Source organism: Symsagittifera roscoffensis, chromosome 10, assembly GCF_963678635.1.
Source record: "Symsagittifera roscoffensis chromosome 10, txSymRosc1.1, whole genome shotgun sequence".
NCBI lineage: Eukaryota > Metazoa > Xenacoelomorpha > Acoela > Convolutidae > Symsagittifera > Symsagittifera roscoffensis.
Genome location: NC_087071.1, coordinates 46,495,408 through 46,515,027, shown reverse-complemented (window position 1 = coordinate 46,515,027; position 19,620 = coordinate 46,495,408). Strand labels below are relative to the sequence as shown.

At 33.2% G+C, this 19,620-nt stretch overlaps 1 protein-coding gene across 2 annotated transcripts in view; it reads left to right on the top strand.

Moving 5' to 3' along the window:
* The window catches only part of LOC134855550 (uncharacterized), a 77,091-nt gene that overhangs the window by 1,744 nt on the left and 55,727 nt on the right, over positions 1-19,620 (top strand). Inside the window, exons 2-3 of one of the 2 annotated variants that reach the window (XM_063872092.1) lie at positions 1,123-1,223; positions 4,171-4,342. In XM_063872092.1, the coding sequence (XP_063728162.1) occupies positions 1,137-1,223; positions 4,171-4,342 (259 nt within the window). In that variant the 5' untranslated portion in view covers positions 1,123-1,136. Of the gene's footprint in view, positions 1-859; positions 1,224-4,170; positions 4,343-19,620 lie in introns of those variants that run through there. The other variant, XM_063872091.1, reaches the window with a different exon arrangement.

Genomic DNA, 19,620 nt, shown 5'->3' with positions numbered 1-19,620 from the left:
AATTGGGCTACATCTGAAATCATTTTTTCTTTTGAAGCAGATCTACGAGTCTTTCGAGAAGCTCTACATTTGAATCTTCGTTTCATAAATCTCTTTAGATTTGCAATAACTGTTAAGTTGAATACGCTAAATGCATTTTAAGAGCTAAAATGTTTGTGCCCTTCAAGCCTTTAGATGCAACAAAAAAGGGCGTCGGTTTATCTGAACTGATGATAAATTTGATTCTTATCAAATATTCAAGTAGTTTGGTGATTGCTTACTTTTTGGGAAGTGTTCTTTTTGCACTAATTCTACCGAACCTTTTTAACTATTTCCCCCTTTTGCAATAGGGGGGATTCGTTATTTCATTATAGGGGGTGGCGTTTTGTTACAAGGTACCCAAAAACGGATGATTAAAGAGCTCCATTTCACCCATAATAATTAGCAATGGATCATTGTATTAATTGAAAGCCTCGTTAAAACTGTGTTTTTTTAACGCAAACAGTTTCAATCATACTTATTTGATCGTCTTTTTTATTTCAGTTTTCGTTATTTGAGATTTTCCAAATTAAATTTATCCAAGCGCGGATTAAATTTAATAGTTTTGCAATATTGAAAAAGATAGCAAGAGTTTTCTTACGTTTGCTATATGAGCTTACAGTCAGTCATTTAGTAATTTAATGGGATAGCTTCTTTTCTATATTCGCTAACTCCTAAACCTTTCTAACCGAGCCCATTTTTTCAAATTTTATTAGGGAATTCAATTCTATATTTTGATTGGATGAAAAAATGCTTCGAATAACAATTCTTCAATTTTTCTCGATTTTTTGCCGCAAAATAACTCCCCCATTATATCCTGTATTCGAATCCCAAGGTTTCAGTTGGATTCAAATTCATCACCAGCAAATAGTCTTTTTCAAAGTCAGTTGAAAATTATAAACTGAACGTCTCATTCAGTCTGCGAATTGGTTGAATACAAATTTGATTAAATAAAAATCCGAGATCAGCTTTGCTTGTCTGAAAAAAAAACTAGAGAAGCAATTGAAAACTAACCAAAGCAAACCCATATTATCAGAAGAAACAAAAGCGAACAAAAATAGGAAAAAATGCCTCAGTTGAATTCGAAAGCGACTCAGTATGCAGCCCAGTATCACAACATGAGTGTGCCCGAATACATCACTTGGAGAGCACTCGGAGGAACATGCGGCGATGACGTCAGCGAAGAGATTCTAGAAAATTCTCAGGTAATTTCCGCTTAATTTTTATATGACATCAGTTTTTTCTTCCCACAAAGTTTTTTCTGCTTTTTCAACGGCTGTTTCTTCTTGTTGGTGCTAATAACTTCACGCAAAAAAAAATGGTTTTAATTTTAATCAACATAATCTCAAGCAAAAACACAATAAATTCAAGTGATATCTTTTTTGTCATAAAAGGAGGCGTAAATGAAGTTTGGAATAAATCTCAAAGAGGTTGCTCTCGTCTTCAAGTGTCGTAGCGAATCTTAAACTTTTTGACACACAAATACAAAATCCTTAAAAGACGAAATCCTTTTCAGAGACCTAAGTTTTCCCTTTCTCCTGCCACAAAGCAATACCTTCGTTTTCATAGTTTTTTCGCAAAGCAATTGTAGTAAAATAGGATCTTCATAGTGTTTTGGGAAAATATAGCAATGTTTTTTTTTCTCCTCCTCGCTCCTCGAGCTTTGTCGCTCCTCGAGAAAATTTTAGTTTCCCTCCTGCTTTTGCTGGACAAATGCGCCTAGAAACAACCTAATATAAAATATCGGGGTTGAATTCTTTTAACATGTCATTATAAAAAAAGATGGACTCATAATTACCCAAATTTTAGCCGCTAAATATGACTCCTTTCTTTCGAGGTAGTTAGAGACATCCTTTTTTGGTCAAATAGACCTGAAAAAAGTTTTCAAATAAAATGTTCGGTCAAAAAGATTGAAAATTTTCATGGAAAAGCGCGCTGTAAAAGCAAGATTGTAGATCAAAAAATTTCGAACAAACTTCAAAAAATGGCGCTTTTGGCATGTTTTCTAAAAAAAATTTACGCGTTTCTTAGAAAAGTTTGGCTTGTTGTTGAAAAAAAATGTTAAGGATCTTGGCAAAAATTACCTTGATCTCGGCATTTTTCACCGCCACCCGGGCATTTTTTTTTCATAAAAGGCGAACAATTCATAAAAACGGCAAACAAATAAATCAAAAAATTAACTAAGTTTGACCGGGAAGCGCGGTGTTAAAACGCAACTTTTAATCAAAAAAAATTCAACTTTTTTTGAAAAAAACGGCGTTTTTGGCATTTAATCGAGAAAATTTTTAAAACATCTTGACAAAATTTACTTTGATTTCGACGATTTTCACTTTGACCATGGCTTCTTTTACAAAAAGATTTGCTCATAAAAACTTCTAGCAAGTAAGTATAAAAAATGATAAATTATATAAGTCCTTTAGAACTTTAAATTTTTAGAAGCAGATGTGAACGATGAACATGGCAAGGTATTTATACTATTTAGATAAATTAGGAGTAAACATGATTTGATACAAAATTTTAAATGAAAAAAAATTGCTTTTTTTAGAAATCGTTTGCTAAACAATTGGTTGTTGAAGGTGAAACAAATTGGAACAGAGCGAATTTTTGTCTGATTTTGATAACCGAAAAGACTACATGTTTTCATTCTGTATTAGTTTACATCAAATTATGATAATAATTGATACCATGAAATGATCATAACTGATAACCTATTGTGATCAAAAGATTTTGCCATCTCGTTTGCTGAGGTTAGTGGTTAGCATAGTGGTTAGGTCAGTGCCATGTTGATGACATTATGTGAGGATAGATTCTTACTTGACTCGTAGTTTCGTGTTTACCATTGCCTGACTGATTTCGCCACAATACTAGTACCACCAAAAAAAAATTCACATAAGCAAACAATCTGGAGCCGCAAAAAACAACTTCTCATAACAAATTTTCAGTCTTCATTTTGCGGAAATAATCGAAAAGATCTATCACGCATAGGCAAAACTAAGTTTGCAATCTATTATTGCAACTCAATTTTTCATTTGAAAATCAGACAAATTTTTTAGATTCCAAATAATGGAGTTTATGAACCGTTTAATCGATGTTAATCAATTGAATTTTATACTTGAGTTAATCGAATCTGTAGTTACTAAAATTCATTTTTTGGTTTATACAATATACAAACTTTCGACATTGTATAAACCTTTTTATAAAATTTATACTCAAGTTTTATTCAAAAATCATACAGAGTGTTTTTACAGACTATATACAGAACTTATACAGATTTCTACAGATTATATAAATATGATATACAAATTTACACAGAGTCATGCAGATTAAATACAGAATCTTTATTGAACTCAGTTACAATTAATAGTTATAAATTAGAAACTATTGAAATCAGTATTTGACTAAAAAATGTTACTTATTTGATTTTCCTATGTTTTGTCGATTATTTTTGATAAAGTTGCACTTAAAAAGTTGCTCCTAGAAAATCCATTTGGAGAAATTTAGCTAAATGTATTTTTTTTTTGCACAGCAGGAAGCGAGAGTCCTTCGATTTCAAAGCTTTAAAAAAAATCCTCAACTTTTTTTAGGGTAAAAAACTCTCCTCAACTGACGTAAGCGCTCACTATAAGCTTGAGGGAGATTATTTCTTGGCAAAATTTGTTGGTAATTTTTTAAAAGAAATTATTTAAATTCAGTTTTTAACACAACCTATTTTTCGAACAGAGAAACTAAAAAGCATATAATCAAATTTATACAAATTCTAGCAGATTTTTTCCATACAGCAAAAGTTCATTTTGAAAACATTATAACCGCTGCAGAAAATAGAAGGAAACAAAATCTAATGTGTACTGTAAAAATTTATAAAATGCAATACGTAGCAACTGCACTTACAAGAAATGAAGTAACTTTGTAAATTTCATCAATAACTTCTACAAAACCAATTATAAATAATTATAATCGACTATAATCAATGATAATTGATTATAATCGATTATACTAGATTATATTGACCTATAAGAACTATAAAACGACAATATAATCGATTATGGTACTTCGGCGCTGGGTTCGGGATCAGAACTGCGAGATATCATTTTCGATGTTTCAGATTTGGGAGATGATTTTTTTTCAAACTGTGAGATGTTATCTTTGTTTCAGAACTGGGAGACTTATGACATCCGGTACAACCTGTGGGCCCAGATGTTGGTCGCCCCTCTCATAGTCATCCTCAACCTCTACATCTTTCTGCGCATTGTGGTGGGAAACGACAACCTTAGGAAGACTTTCGGCGCAGTCGCTTTCCAAGCAATTGTTGATGTCGTCTTCACAGGTACTTACTTGAATTGTTTTTACTTCAGACTTCTTTACTTTGGACTTTTTCTAAGCATTTTTTTTTTCGTTTTTTAAATCTTTTTCTATAAAAACTGTTTTCCAATTAGCCTATTCGACTATGACTGTTGAATATGCCTAATTTATACTGTTTTGTACATGTATTTTCATTACACCGCTCAGAAAAACGACACTAATTTGAAAAAAAAAAAACGTTTTATTTTTGTTAAGATTATGGTTGGAGCTTTGCACAGTAGCCGGCTATTCTTGTTACCTTTTTCGTTTGCTAACTAAAAAATGCATGACAAGTTTTGCAAAGTTTTGTTCTAACAAGAAAATGGAATATGATCGGTTTTAATAGATTATAATGGATTTTTATTTCAAAGTTATCCGATTATAATGGATTAATTTGACTAAAATAGTTGATTATGGTGCCAAATAGAATATAATGGATTAAACTTTTTTTCAAAATTAATTTATAATAATGGCAATATAATCAGTTTCCTGGTCTGAAACTTAGATTTGTAAGGGAGTATAATGGATTTTTTTGTCTCGGAAATCCATAATAATCGATTGAAAATTATGGGCGCTCTTACTTGGTCAGAATAGTTTACCTACTTAAAGTGTCAACGTCAGTCTTTAGGCTGTTGCTTGAGACAACCAAAAACATTTCGCGGAACGTTTTCCGTATTGGTAGAAACTTTTAATAGTCTTTGAAAATTAGGAAAATTATGGAATTTTTAAACAGGGGCGGATCTAGGGTTTTCTCTAGGAGGGGGGGGGGGGTAGAGATTTTCAAAAAACTTTCGAAAATTGCGTCGACTTTTTTTAGGTCGACCAAATTGAATTTCCAAGCTCTCTTAAAGCACTAGAAAGACCCTGTTCTGGTACATTTTTCTGCGCCGCAGGCAAAATTTAAAAAAAACAGGCCAAAAGAGGCGTTTAACGCGGTAATTTTTGGAAAACTTCGACCAAAAAATCGCGTTTTTTCGGCGCGCATTCCCCTCTCAAAATTAGTATATATTGGCGCCTTAGGCGCCTTTAGAAAATTTTTAGGGGTGTCCGTCATCAAATATGGATATCTCAAAATAGCACAAAGAGGACCCTTTGGGTCGGCAGGAGGTCGAACCCCTGAAGAGGAAGCGTACAGACTCCCACCCCCCCCCCCTAAATCCACCCCTCCTTTTAAAATATAGTTCTTTCGCGCAATACAAAATTCGTTTTTCTCTAGACTTTCTACCTCGACATTAACCTTTTTCTTGATATTTTGGTAAATAAAAATACGGTTCCTAATCGAGTGAAGTTTAGTGCGTATAAAGTAGTCCTACAGACATATTTTTTTTTCAATTTTTCTATTTTTAGAGATTCGAAAAGCGACAAAACAATTTCAGTGCTATTTTATTGTCATGGCCTGTGAACTGTTATTCCCATTTAGCCAGAGAATGAAAAATTAGATGTTTTCTTATATCGCTGGCACATTGAGTTAGGACCGAAGTGTATAACTCATAGAGTAATTTCGGATAGGGTACACCGTCTGCTCGTCACGCTATCTTATTTTCAGCCGGATAGATTCGTGCAACTTCTTAGTCTAATACCAATCCTAATCTTACTCTTATACTATCTAGTCTCAGGTTGTTTAACTAGTCTCTGCTAGGCTCAATAGATCTAGGGTATACTGGTTTATTGCGGTTGCTGAAGTCTTCTTGGAGAGTCAACTAATTTCTAAGTTAAATTCAAATCTCTCTGGTGCTGAAATTACAAGTAATTTCAGCACTTACAATTAAGTGGATTGTTAGTCAGATGGATCATGATTGGTTAATATTAAATACTTTACATTGGTAAAATATCTAATTTATCCAATCATAAAATGTAGTTTAGATCAGGTTCCACCCATCCGGGTTTTGCAGAGTTTTTTAGAATAGTCTTTCTGTAATTCAAAGGATGGATGATGGACGTTGGTGTTTGGCGAACATCATATTTCTTCTGGGTTCTCTTGTTAGAGAAGTTCCAGGTTCGATCGTTGTGTCTTCTCATGACAACGACTGGGTTTTCGCAACAAACTCAAATCTGATTTCAGAATGGTTGGCTATGTCAGGTTTTTCTGTTTCATTGATGAGAACTTCTTTGTGTTTTGATCTTGTCTGGGAATGGCGTGGAGATTGTGCGTGGAGGGGATGCCTGGTTACTCGGATCTGTACGTATACTTGAACATCGAGGTGGTCATTGGTCTAGTTCAATGAAGTCCTTTTCTGCGAAGTCAAGTCGTACTCTAAATCCTTTGAGTTGTGATTGTGGGCGGCATATTGATTGTGGTTGGCCATTCTTTTTCGAGTGTAGTGGGTTCATTTTGTCTTTGGATGTTCGTCTTTGGTGTTGTATGCTGATCTATATATTGCATAATATAATTTACATTTTATAAAACTTTTATTAGTTTAATGTTTTTTAATTTTGATTTTGGTTAGTTGTTTTCACAAAAGCTTTTTGTTTTAGTTCAGTTATTTTGAAGAGTTACTCACCCTTGAGTAGCTCTTATTAAAAATAGGAGTGTGTGTCACAAAGCGTGGATGTAGCGCGGTGGGTTAGGCCGGCTATAGAGCATGCTCAGGACGTCCTCTTCTGGTGGGTTAGGCCAGGAGTGGGAGTATGATTGCATGCGGTTTTTGTGAGAGTTCCTGTTATGTGACAACGTTTTATGTTATGTTTGTTGTGGTTTTTCTTATGTTTTGTTGGTTGTGTCCTTTTTTCAAAAATCAAATTGTTTGTGGTATGGGTTTGTCTTTCGACTTTTTTGTGTTTTATTATTTGTTTCTTAGACTTTATAATAGTCTTCAAAAGAATAAATTATCCAGTTTTAAACTGGGTTAATCCGGTTTGGGTACCGTTGGTTTCCTTTTCTTAGTCATGCTGTTATGCTATGTGTTGTGGTGTTTAGTAAGCTGCATTGGTTAGTTTTGTTTAGTATATAATTCCTTTCCAACCGGGTTAAAGGAAAGTTTGAAACTTGTTATCGTGTGTTAGAGTTGTTGAGTGTGAAAGCTTGAAACTGAAATTCATTATTTAAACAATTCTTCGTGGGCGAGCTGTGCGAATTTGGATAGAATTCTTGTGCGAGTGAATGAAAATATCAAAAGGTTAGTACTGCATTTGCTTCTTATTAATTTACTACATAGAAATTCAATTTTACTGCTAGTTGTTGGGGAAAATTAAGTTACAAATTTTCATCATTATTAGATTTACTGCATTTGGGAAAAAATTTATAAATTAAATTACTGCATTGGTATTATTTTTATTTAATTATTTGGTGCAAAAAATTAATAGAGTTTTAAACAGTTTGAAGAAGTTTTCAATTTTCATTTTCTTTTGTGAATTTTTCAGATGATCGTTGGATGAAGGCTAAAATTCTAAAGAAGACATGAATAAAGAATGGTTAGTTTCTAATTTTAATGACTAGTTAATAATATGTATAGTTCATACTTACCTGTTAGTCGTCGGGGAAGAAACCGTGGGGGAAGATGTCGTGGATGAGATCTGAAGTTGTTAGTAATTTAGCTAAGATACGGATGATATTTTTAGTTTGAAGCAGTGGCCAAAGCAATTGAAGTGCTTTAATGGTGGTTAGTTCTTCAGTGCCAACTGCAAACTCATAAGGTGTGTTTTGGATTAGATTATATAATTTGTGATTGAATTTAGTGTTGTGGATGAATTCTAAAATGGGGATTTCTATAGGTTGAACAAATTCGTGTGGGAGAAGAAAGGGTCGGGATTCTTCTGCGTTGAAGGTCTTGGTGATGGGACAAAAAATATACATTTGGGTTATGGGATCATAATTTCGAAGAATACCATAAAGGTTAGTATCTTTAATGCAATATGTGAAGTTAAGAAAGAATGGTGAGGTGTATTTGGAATTGATGAATTGAAAACGGTGGTGTGGTTGTCTGGAGGGAGTGTGTAGGTCGAAGTGATTTTGGATAAAACGATAATATGTATATGTGTGAGTTTGTTTAGTGCGCAACATAATATCGTGTGAGCAGTGCAAATCTCTTTCATGTGGTGCAAGGAAATGAAAGGTTAGTGAAAATATTTGGAAGCGTTCTTTAAAACTTTCGTAAGCTTGTGTGTCTGTTAGTGCTTCTGAAATGATGTGGTCAAATTTGCGGTCAAAGATATTGAGTGGAAATACATATGGTGTTTTAATGAAAAATTTTTCTGTGATTTGTGGGTTAGCGAAGCGATCGTCGTCTAAGAATTGATCTTGGTTAGTTCTGATGATGTTATGATCGTAATATTCTAGCGTATATTCGTTAGCTCGGGGTGCAGTGTATGTTTTTAGTGATTTTTTATATCCGTTGTAAGTAAATTGTCTAGGTGTTAGTGGTGTAGTGAGTCGATATAGCATGTCCTTATTTCGTTCTATATCGATGTGAGTGTTAGATAAAGGTAAGCAAAGGGGATTAGTAAAATGATAATATGAGGTCCAAGGAAGGGTAGGCATTAAAACGTGTTCGTTTACAAAGTTACGTGTTTCGTTAGTGTCGTGAGGGGTGTTTAAGGTGTATTGTGGAAATGAGGGTAAGGTGATAGCTAAAAATTCTTTTGTATTAGTGTGATTTGGGTGATTTATATATTCACGGGCTGTTCCTGGTTTTGCTGGGAAAGGATGGTTGGGGAACTTTCTTTTAAAAGTGCGGTAAGCTCTATTAGTGCTGAGTGAAGATTCAGTAGATGTCGATGATGGTGCTAATGATTCGGTATAAATTGAAGAGGGTGTAGGGGTAGGAGGGTTGGATGAATCTATTGTGGATGAAATTTGGTTTATGGTGGGGGTATCAAGGTGGTAGGGTTGTTGTTGTAATGTAATAAAATTATCTAGTTCTGGGGAGATTTGGGGGGTATCTGGAGAATTGGATGATCGGTCTGAATGATGTGAAGAATAGGTTGGAGTGACTTGGGAAGCATAAGAGGGTGTAGAATTGGTGGGGACGGGGTTATTTGGTAGCATTGGTTGAAAAGGGGGGTGGGAAAAAATTGAGGGGTTGGTGTGAAAATTATTGGATGGAGATGGTTCAGAGTCGGCAAATTCATCGGGGGTTTCAATATTCGGGTTATTGAGTTGTGATGTGCAATATAAAACTGAGATGTGTGAATTAGTATCGGAATTCATGCCTGATGTTACATTACTGGTTGGGAAATTGGGTGGCAGGAAAGCAAAAAGTGGTATTATTGTAATTGGAGTAGTGAGGTTGGTTGGGTGGGAATTTGAACGGTGTAGGGATCCAAGTTGTCGGCTCATCGTGGGCTAAAAAAATTATTATTTTGAGACTGAAAAGCGGTGGTATGGGGTTGTTCTATAATTTGTTCATAAGTATTTTCATCTTGTGAGTGGCGTGTCATTATATGTTGGATGGGACTTTGTGATATGGTTGGTCTAAAATTTGGATTATGTGTTATTGCTAAGTTTCGAAAATTACGTGGGACTAGGGATAATGGATGGTTATGTGGTAGGGGTGGTAACTGTGGTGCTGTTGGCGTTGTGTCTACATTGTTATGTTCTTCGTCGTATGTGTTCTGTCTTGTTGCTATTTTTGTGTTGTATTCTTTTATTTGTGCATCTAAAAGAATTTTGTTTATTGATGTAGAAAAAATTCCAAAAAATCCTGCAAATAGTATGCGTGCTACACTTGTTTGTCTATTGACTTGTGTGTGTATAGCACATGTGTTATAGATTCCTTTTAAGAGTGAAAAAAGAAATCCAATAAAGTTAAACATTGCGTATAAAATAGTCAGTTTTTCTAAGATGTAGTAGGGCCATCCTAGAAAATCAAGAATTTCATTCTTGAGTGTAACAGAGCTAAAAATATTGTTAGGTGATATATCTTGGGGACGGTATTTTTCACCGTTTAGATATATATAATCTTTAATGTCTTTAAAATATCCGCTATAGTCTTGCGTATAGATGTCTGCAAATCCTGCGGTTTCGGCAAGTTTGCGTAAGTTTTGGTCAATTGATTGTCTTTGTATTGTGTCCATTTGTGTTAATAATTCTTGGAATTGTTGTGTTCTAATGTGATGTTGAATATCTGATTTTGAGTATATTCCTATTGATTGTAAGTCTATATTTGGGTTTCGAGCGATAGCGCGAATGCTTTCTGGTGAAAATTTTTTGAGTGATTGCATTAATGTGGGATATGGGGTGAGAAGGTAATATTTATCTTCATCAGGGTTTAGTTGTACTACATTGTGGCTATTTTCTGATCCACATGGGACTGCGGTATCCCAGAAATAGGTTCTTCTTGAAAGTGTGTCAACGAAATGTACTTTGTTCTTATAAAAGATAGGGATTCTTTTATAGCATCGTTTGTCTTCAAAAACGTATAGTGGTGATACTTTTTTGGTACAAGTATAAAACCATAAAATGTTTCCTTCATAGTCTAAAAAATTTGATCTATTTCCTGATAGTAAATATCCTGCTTAGGGTATTTTTAATACTGCTAGTGCAAGTGATTGTAATATTTGTGTTCTTTCTAATTCGCATAGTTGGTGTAGTGTTTCTAATTCAGAGAGTGACATTTCTTGAAAAATTCGGCTAATCGTGTAGTCTAGTTTCATATCTAAGTGAATATCATAGTGGATATTACCGAAATATGTATTATTCATTAGTGATAGTTCTTGTAAACGTGTGCTTTGATCGTCTTGGGGCTTTAAATGTCCACCAGGTTGACCTGTATTTTTTTGAAAATGAACTGGTATGTATGATGTTCCTTCATTTGGAGGATGACTTGTGGCGTATGGGTCGACTTTTGTTTTTCCAGTGGTCATGTCGAATCCTTTTTCGTATTCAACTAGTATTTCGGAGTATTGTGTTTTGTGAAGTGGGTTTCTGTATTTACATGCAAGTTCTGTTTCTTGATATATTTGAAAACGTGTTAATTTATTTTCTATATTATGAATGTTTCTAAAATTAGAACTTATTTTTCGTAATGGATTTACTTGTTCATATGGTATTAATTGTATAAAATATTTTTCGTGAAATTTTATCATACGAGCGTGTATTTTTGCTACTTGAAATGTTGTACATGTGTCTTCGGGGAACCAAACAATTGTTGCTTGTGTTCGTGTTGTAGGGTCACAATAGCCTTGGTCGTTTTTACAAGGTAATCTAAATCCTTGATAGATCATTGTGTTGTCTGATAAATCTCGTGTTATTTGAATTTTTTCGAGTTGTATTTTCCAATCGAAAAACATTATTTCTTGGTATCCTTTATTTTTTGTGTCTGCTTTGCAGTTTGATGGGTTATTTATACCAATGTGTGGTATACAGTGTTTATCGTGCATGTCATAGGTTAATCGTCCGTGTGCGCCGTTATATGGGTACTTTTCATCTAATTTTATATGTCCTTGATATCTTTCAAGTTCTGCTTGATGTACAGAATCTGAAAAAACTTGGAAATATACTAACTTTCTATCTGTGTTTTTATTTTTTGTCATATTTAGTCGGAGTAACTCGTTTTTACAATCTTCGGGATTGAGATGTAAAAGTCGTTCTATATTACTCTGGTAGAATGATTCATGGTCAAGTCGGTTTTTATTTCCGTTTGAGACTTGTGAACAATGTACTTTCTTTTCAGAAAATGTTGCTGTGAATTTATATCCTATTACTGTAGTTGCTCGGGCTTTTGAATAGAGTGTCGCTATTACATTTGTTGTTTCTATGGCTTGTGGTTCTGTTTCGCATTGTGATACTTGATTTATTGCATATTTGTGTAGTGTTTTTTGTTCGTTTTCTTCACAATCGTAATGTGTTACTAATAAATCTTGTGGTCCTGTGCGGGGGGAAGGGTTTATGTTTTGATTTGAGGCTATTAGAAAAAGGAGTTGGAGAAAAATTAAAATTTTTAGAATATACATGTGTATGACAATCCTGAGTATGGGTTATAAAATGTGATGTAACCAATTGTCTTTTTGGTATATCTGTCGTATTTGTATATTACTTCAGTTGTTATAAATGGTGGTGGTAGGGATTGAGCTGTTATATTTGGTGGATTTAATGGATAGGGATGTTGAGTAATGTTGTTTAATTTAACCGTGATTTCAAATTTTAATTGTAGACTATTCTGTTTGAGTATTTGGATGTTATGAGCACGAACGTCTTCGTGAATGTCTTGTCTATATTGTAGTCTATTTAGTGCCCAATTGTGGAGTCGGTTACTTTCTAGGTGTTGTCCAAATAATGGTGGAGGTGCTGTGAATGTATTCCAGTCTAGTCTTAGAGGAATATTTGTTGATGATTGTTCTCGATATCTAGCGTCGAGGTTATTTGGGAAATTTAAGTTAAAAGGTGGTGGTGAAATCTGGCTTATTGATGGTGTTGATGGTAGTGATAATGTTTCTGGTAGTGATGAGGATGTTGTTGTATCCGTAGAAATATCTATTGGATCATTGACTAAATTTAGTTCACCTTGTGTGAATGAATGTGTTGTCCAATATGGTAGTCGTGATGCCTGTTTTGGGGGTTAAAGGGATTTTCACGTATTTGTTCAGATGTTGGTGTTGAACCTAAGTAATCTGATGGTAGGCTTGAGGTGCTACGTTGTGAAAGAAGCGTAGGGGTTTCTGGTAATATACCAATGGGGTTTTCTGGAGTGTTTTGTGATGGGGATTGAGGTATATCAAAATAAACTCGGGGAGTTTGAAAATTTCTGTTTCGTCGAGGATGTATAATTTGTCTATTTATTTCGACTGTATTTTGGTTTTGACTAGGATTTCTTATTCTACTTAATTCTTGTGGTAGTGTTGGGTATAAGTTATATGTTGGTTCGCTTAGAGGTGCTTGTCGTTGAACTGGTTCTAGTGGTTCTGATAAGCGAGCGTGTCGTTCTTCAAAGGTATATGGGTTATCTTGAAAGGAAATTCGTGTAGATGTTTGAGGATTTTGGGTAGTTAAAGGTGTTGTTGGGTTATCTTGGGATGATGTCGGTGAAGACTGACTATGTGACTGTTTGGTAGCAATTTTTGATAGCTTTTTTGGTCTATTCTTTTAGTGAAAAAGTTTATGTTTATTATAGTATTCTTCTAAAAAAAAAATTAGGAGAATTGTTGCTAGGGCGAATGTGATGATTGCTTTTTTTATACATTTGCATATTGTCAAGATGAGGGATGAGAGAAATGTTATAAAAATTACAAATAGTAAAAAAATATCGGTTCTACTAAAAATGGTTCGTATCATTTAGATAAGTTTTTGTGAATCGTACCTGTGGATATAGTCAATAGTTTTTGAAAGTTGGAGGTATAGTTCAAATAGGGAATAGAAAATTAAAAAAATATTGCAAAAAATGATTAAAATTATTACAAAAGATTCAAAGATATCAAAAAGAAATTTTATAAAAGTTTTAAGTATCGTAAAAAATTGTTTGAGGTTTGTGATAATTATAGTGACTGATTGAGAGAAGAGCATTTACGAAATGACTTCTTGATCGAATATTTTTTGTTGTTTGGGGCAATTTTCAAGTGTGGTCGGATTATTTATTGGTTTTTTGACAAATGGGTTGAGTTTTGTGAAAAATTGTTGGGGGCAATTTTTATGGTGATCGGGAGGTCTTCTTTGTCTTTATTTTCATTTGTCAATTGATCTGGGGTATTTTTGAGATTTTTATACTTTAGGCTAATTAAAATGGTCGTTCTTTTACTTTAGGCTAATTTAACATATTTGTTTGGGGGATATTTGAGGTCTGAGTTGGGGAAATATTGTTGATCTTTGGTTTATTAGATAAGGGAGGGTTATGATATTATGGTGATATTTATTTTAGTTGTCAAGTTGGAGTGGTTTGCTTATTTTTGACCTGGAGGTCGTAAAGTTATAGTTATAGATATGCCTGGAGTTTAATATTTTTCGTCTAGTTGGTTTGTGTTAAAGTTATAGAAGGTGACGGATTGGATGAATCCTATTGGCTAATTTTGAACTAGAATCGCTGCGTGTTTGTCAGCATGTTATTTTGAAAAATGAAAGTGTAAAATGTTTCAGAGGTGCAAAGATTATTAAATGTAGAATTAAAGTTGTTTTTGAAATTCAACTTTCTTTAATATTTTAGATTGTGGGATGAATAATTTATAATTTTTACGTGGTTGATTTCTAAGTCGTGAAGATTCTCTATGTTCTGATTTGTCGATTTGTTCTTGGGGTATTATTTGTTCTGTCATTTTTCTATTTTTTCTTTCTTTTTGAGATGTAGTTTGATCTAGATTTTTTGTATTGTTTTTTGTGGTGGTTGATTTTGTTATTTGGTTTTTGAGGTGAAAATCTTTTTGTTCCTTTGTTGTATTTTCCGTATGTGGGTCATTTTGAATAACTTGTAAACCTGTAAAAGAATATAATTGAGTTAGTTCGCGGAGTGCGTATTCTTTTGGATAATAAGGTAATAGGTTATTTCGGTGTTGAACGATTTCTTTTTTGTCTGAGTCGGTGATTTTATATGTGACATCAGTGGGTTTTGCAATTATTTGGTATGGTCCTTTACGAAGGGGTTGTAATTTTTTTGAAATTCCTTTTTGAGTATTAAAATTGGGTATTAAAACAAATGTTCCAATTTTTAAATCGGAGGCTGGTGTAAAGCGTGAATTTATTTGTTCATTAATGTTTTGCCTTTGTAACAACTTTTTTGTTACTTTTTGGTAAATTTCATTGTGTTTTTTATCTCTGTTTAAAATCCATTCGGTGTGTGTACCGGAGGCTAATTTAAGAATTTGTGGGTGATGAAAATGATCTTCATCGTGTGTATGTAAAGGTAGGTTATAACAGATTGAGTCTTTATTTGGTTGACAATAACCTTGTGCGTTTTCATGAGAGTTTGCTGTAAACATTATTGGTTTGCGTGGCTTTTGGTTAAAAACCATTTCATATGGTGACATTCCTAGAGTTGTCGTAATTTGTGAATTATATGCTAAGGGAAATAATTTTACATCTGCTGACCATTCGGTGTATCTTGTATCATTTCCATTGATGATACATCTGAGATATTCTTGTAATGAACGGTTCATACCTTCGACTAAGCCGTTTGTCCAAGGTGCGTGAGATGTACGTGGTTTGTGTTTGATGTTATATAGATGACATAGTGTGATGATTTCATTATTTATGAATTCTGTACCGTTGTCTGTAACTAAAATTTCTGGTAGTCCGAATTTGGCTATCCAGTGTTCATAGAGTGTTGTGTAAGCGTAATAAGCGTTACAATGTGGTACTGGGTTAAGTGCTACATAATGTGTAAACGCGTCAACAATTACCATAATGTAGGAGTTTCCTTCGGATGAGGGTGAAATTGGTCCGTTTGTATCAAAGGAGATACGGTGGTTAAAGTACAAACTTTGTCCTTTAAAGTCTTGTTTTTGTGCTATTTGTTTTTGATTTGGATAAAGTTTATTTAGTTGACATACTATACAATCATTGCATAGTACTTTTATCCAAATTGGTGCATTTGGGAAATAAAAGTTTTGTATGAAATTTGAATATGTTTTCTCTGATCCAGAGTGTCCTTTAATATTTTGTGTATGTGAAATATTAAAAGCTATGAGAATCATACTTAGAGGGAGACAGGGAACTGTAGATTCATTTAATTTGTATTCTAGAAGGTCTGTGTTTTCGTTAATTGTTGTATTATTGAATTTTCGAAAATATCGGAGGAGTGTTTTATTTCCTAGAATAGTTGTATCTGCCTTGACGGGTTTAGTTTTGTATTTGTGCCATGATTTTAGTTGTCTAATTACTGGGTCAAGATTTTGGTATTGTTTCAATGTTGAAATTGTAATTGTTTCTGTTGGGGGGAGAAAAATGTTTTCTATTTCTAATTTAGATAAAGGAATTGTATCAAGTGGGTCATGAAGGTCAAATATTTGATTTATTATGTATTTTGAATCGTTTGTTTGTGGTCCTGATAAATTTATTTTATCAGTTAGGTTTTCTTTTTCAATTAGTGGAAAAAGGTTTTTTTATGCGAGTGTTGTTTTACTCTTTTTTGTTGGGTGTTATTTTTTATCCATTGTGAATATGGGATTGGTTTAAAAGTTGATGTTCCAAGTAGGTCAACTTCATAGTGATTATTTTGACAATCTAAATAAAGTGGGAAGTGTTGTAGATTGTTTATCTGTGATTGTTCAACGTCAGTTCTTACTGCATATTTGCATTCTAGTCGGGGTGATGTTTCGTTTTTTGCAAGGTAGAATTTTATATTTTTGGGTATTTCAACTGTGGTTTTACGTGTAAGTAATTCCGGTGGCGTATTTCGACTTAATGTGTCTGGTAATTCAAGATTCTTTCCTGCTGTCCAAACTATATGTAAGTTTGGGAATTTCATTAGAATTAGTTGAAATCTATAAACTCGGTGATTTGGATTAGATTTTTGTGTAAAGAGAAAAAAGATTGGTTTGTGATCTGTGAATAGAACTGTTGGATGTTTTGATCCAAGTATCAGAAATTCATATTCTGTAAGTGTATAGATTATGGCTGTACATTCTCTCATTAGGGTTGAGAGTCTTAGCTCTGCTTGAGTGAATAATCGAGAATTTGCTGATATAAGGTTCATTTTGTTTGTACCATTATGTGATTGTAATAACGCTGCGCCGATGCCAAATTTCGAAGCATCGCACATTGCATAAAATGGTTGATTTGAATCTGGAATTGTGTTTGAAATTTGTTCAGTTAGAAGTTTTTTAATTTCTTCAAATCGTGCTTGATGTTCTGTGTTCCATTCAAAATTATTTTGTTGTCTAAGTATATTATAAAATGGTCTTAGGTATAATTGCATTTTATAGACATATTTACTTAAAAAATTTAACATTCCAAGGAATTCTTGGATTTTCTTTTTGTTTGTTGGTGGTTGGAGTTTTTGAATAGCATCAATGCGTGATTTTAATGGGGTGATTGTTTTTCTTTCTATATTATGTCCTAAGAATTTTACTCTTGTCAAAAAGAAGTGTGATTTATCGGGGGCGGCCTTCAGATTTTCGTTCTGAAGTATTTGGTGATATTGTTCTAAAACATTGAACATTTCTTCTTTAGTCTGTGATTGCATAAAAACATCGTCTAAATAGGTGATTGCGTTTTTCTTGAGTATTAGTGGTCGAAAAATTTTGCTCATAAAAGCTGAAAATGTTGCTGGTCCTATGGATATTCCATAGAATAAGCGGTTGAATTCATACTGTTGGTTTCCAATAACAAATTGTGTTAAACGTCGCGATTGTTCATCTAATGGCATTTGATTGTATGCACTATTCATATCTGCGGTTGTAAAGTATTTTCCGTTTATTTTTGTTAAAATAACTTGTATTGGTTCAATAGGCCAATTACACTTTGATTCATCTATGAGTGAGTTGAGGTATCTAGCGTCGAGAACGATTTTTAATTATTCTCCTTTGGCTAGAATGATAACAGGGTTGATAAATGTGTTACCTTTTGGTTGTTCTTCTTTATTTACTGGTGAGATTATATTGTATTGTTCTAAAATATCAAGTAATCTGTTCACTTTATCGTGTAAATGAATTGGTACTTTACTTGCTTTTTGTTTTTTGAAAACTGCGTCTGGTTTTAATGGGAGATGTAGTGATGAGCTGATTTTGCCAACATCAAATTTGGATGTTGCATAGACTGATGAATATTTAATTAGCTGTTTGGCTAATTTTTCAAATTCGTCTTGTGTTATTTGTGAATGTTGGAAATTAAACATTGTTAAAAATTTCTGTTGATTCTCTGTGTAGTTATTTATGTTGAATGTCGGTTTGAAATATGGGGTTTTTGTGAAATAATCCGTATTTCTTTTTTCGTTACTTATTATATTATTTATGGATAATTCTTCATTAAGAATTGTGGATTGACAAATATCTAATAATTGGAGTATATTATTTACGCGATTTGCTTTTTCGTATATTGGTGATATTGTAGCGTTGGTTTCGCAATAGCCTAAATGTCCTAAAGGTAGTGTTACTTGATAGGGTGTATTGTTGTATACATGTAGAGAAATAATATCTGAATTCGAGTTTTTCAAATATTTTATGGATGAAATTGTGATTTTGAAAAACTTATGGATAGGTTTGAATTCAAAATCTGACATATAGAGTTGTTGTTTGTTTTGTTTTTTATCATATTGGTGAACTTGTTTTATTGAAAAATTATATATGTTTCCTGATAGTGGTTTCAGGTGTTTTCTTTGTTGGTTATATATGGGATAAAATTTTGAAAAGAATGGTGGTTGTTTGTTTAATCTTTGAAAAAATGTTAGGGATGTGTCTTTTGCTTTTGTGTATTTATCTTTGATTAGTATTTTACTGTTTAATATGTTGATTGTTGGTATATATTTAGAGATAAATGGTATTCCAATGATATTGTGTTTAATATCAGTGATATGGAATATATGTTTAAATGGTTTAGTTAAAATTTTATTTTGCTCCATTGTTCTTGTGGGGAGAAGAAATAATTGAATTTTTCCATAGTTTACCAATGTTGATCCTTGTGCTGTTGCTAGTTTACTGGAGGTTTCAAGAGGTGTTAGCTTTGGGTGTAAGGTTTTTATTTCATTCCATGTGGGAATGTTTATTATATTTGATTCTGCTCCTGAATCAATTAGAAAATCAATTTCAAGATCTGGTGGTGGAAATTCTTTGCTTCTTGGACTTTCTAAAAGAAATGGTATTGTCCAAATTTTTTCTTTGGGTTGTTCTTTTTGTATGTTTTGATAGATGTGATTTGTATTCAAGTATTTTGTTTTGTCATTCTCATTGGGTTGATTTGTAGTGTTAATTTCATTAGTTTTTTGCGTCGTCGGTGTGGAATGGATGGGTTCAATATAATAATTGTGAAGGAGTTCTGATTGATTTTCATATATGTGTGATGAAAATGGTTGTTCAGATATAATAGGTTCATAGTCATTTTCGACTGCTATCGTATTGATGGAGATAGTGTTTTCTGTTTCACTTTCTGAGTCTGATGATTCACAGTTTATTTGATTGAGTTGTAACATATCATTTACTGTGTCGTCAATACCTGGAGGGTCTGATGTTTGATGTTTCTGGATTTGATTGTACTTGATTTATATTCCTTTGATGTTTAGGTGTACTACTTCTATGTCGATTATTAGAATTATTATAATGGTTATTATTCCTGTGTGGTGATTGGGAATAATTTCTATAACGATTATTATAACTTGAATGTCGATTTTGTGAATTATTTCGTGATCTGTTTTGGTAATTATTGTTTGGTCTGTTATAGTTCGATCTATTATATGAATTATTCCTTGATCG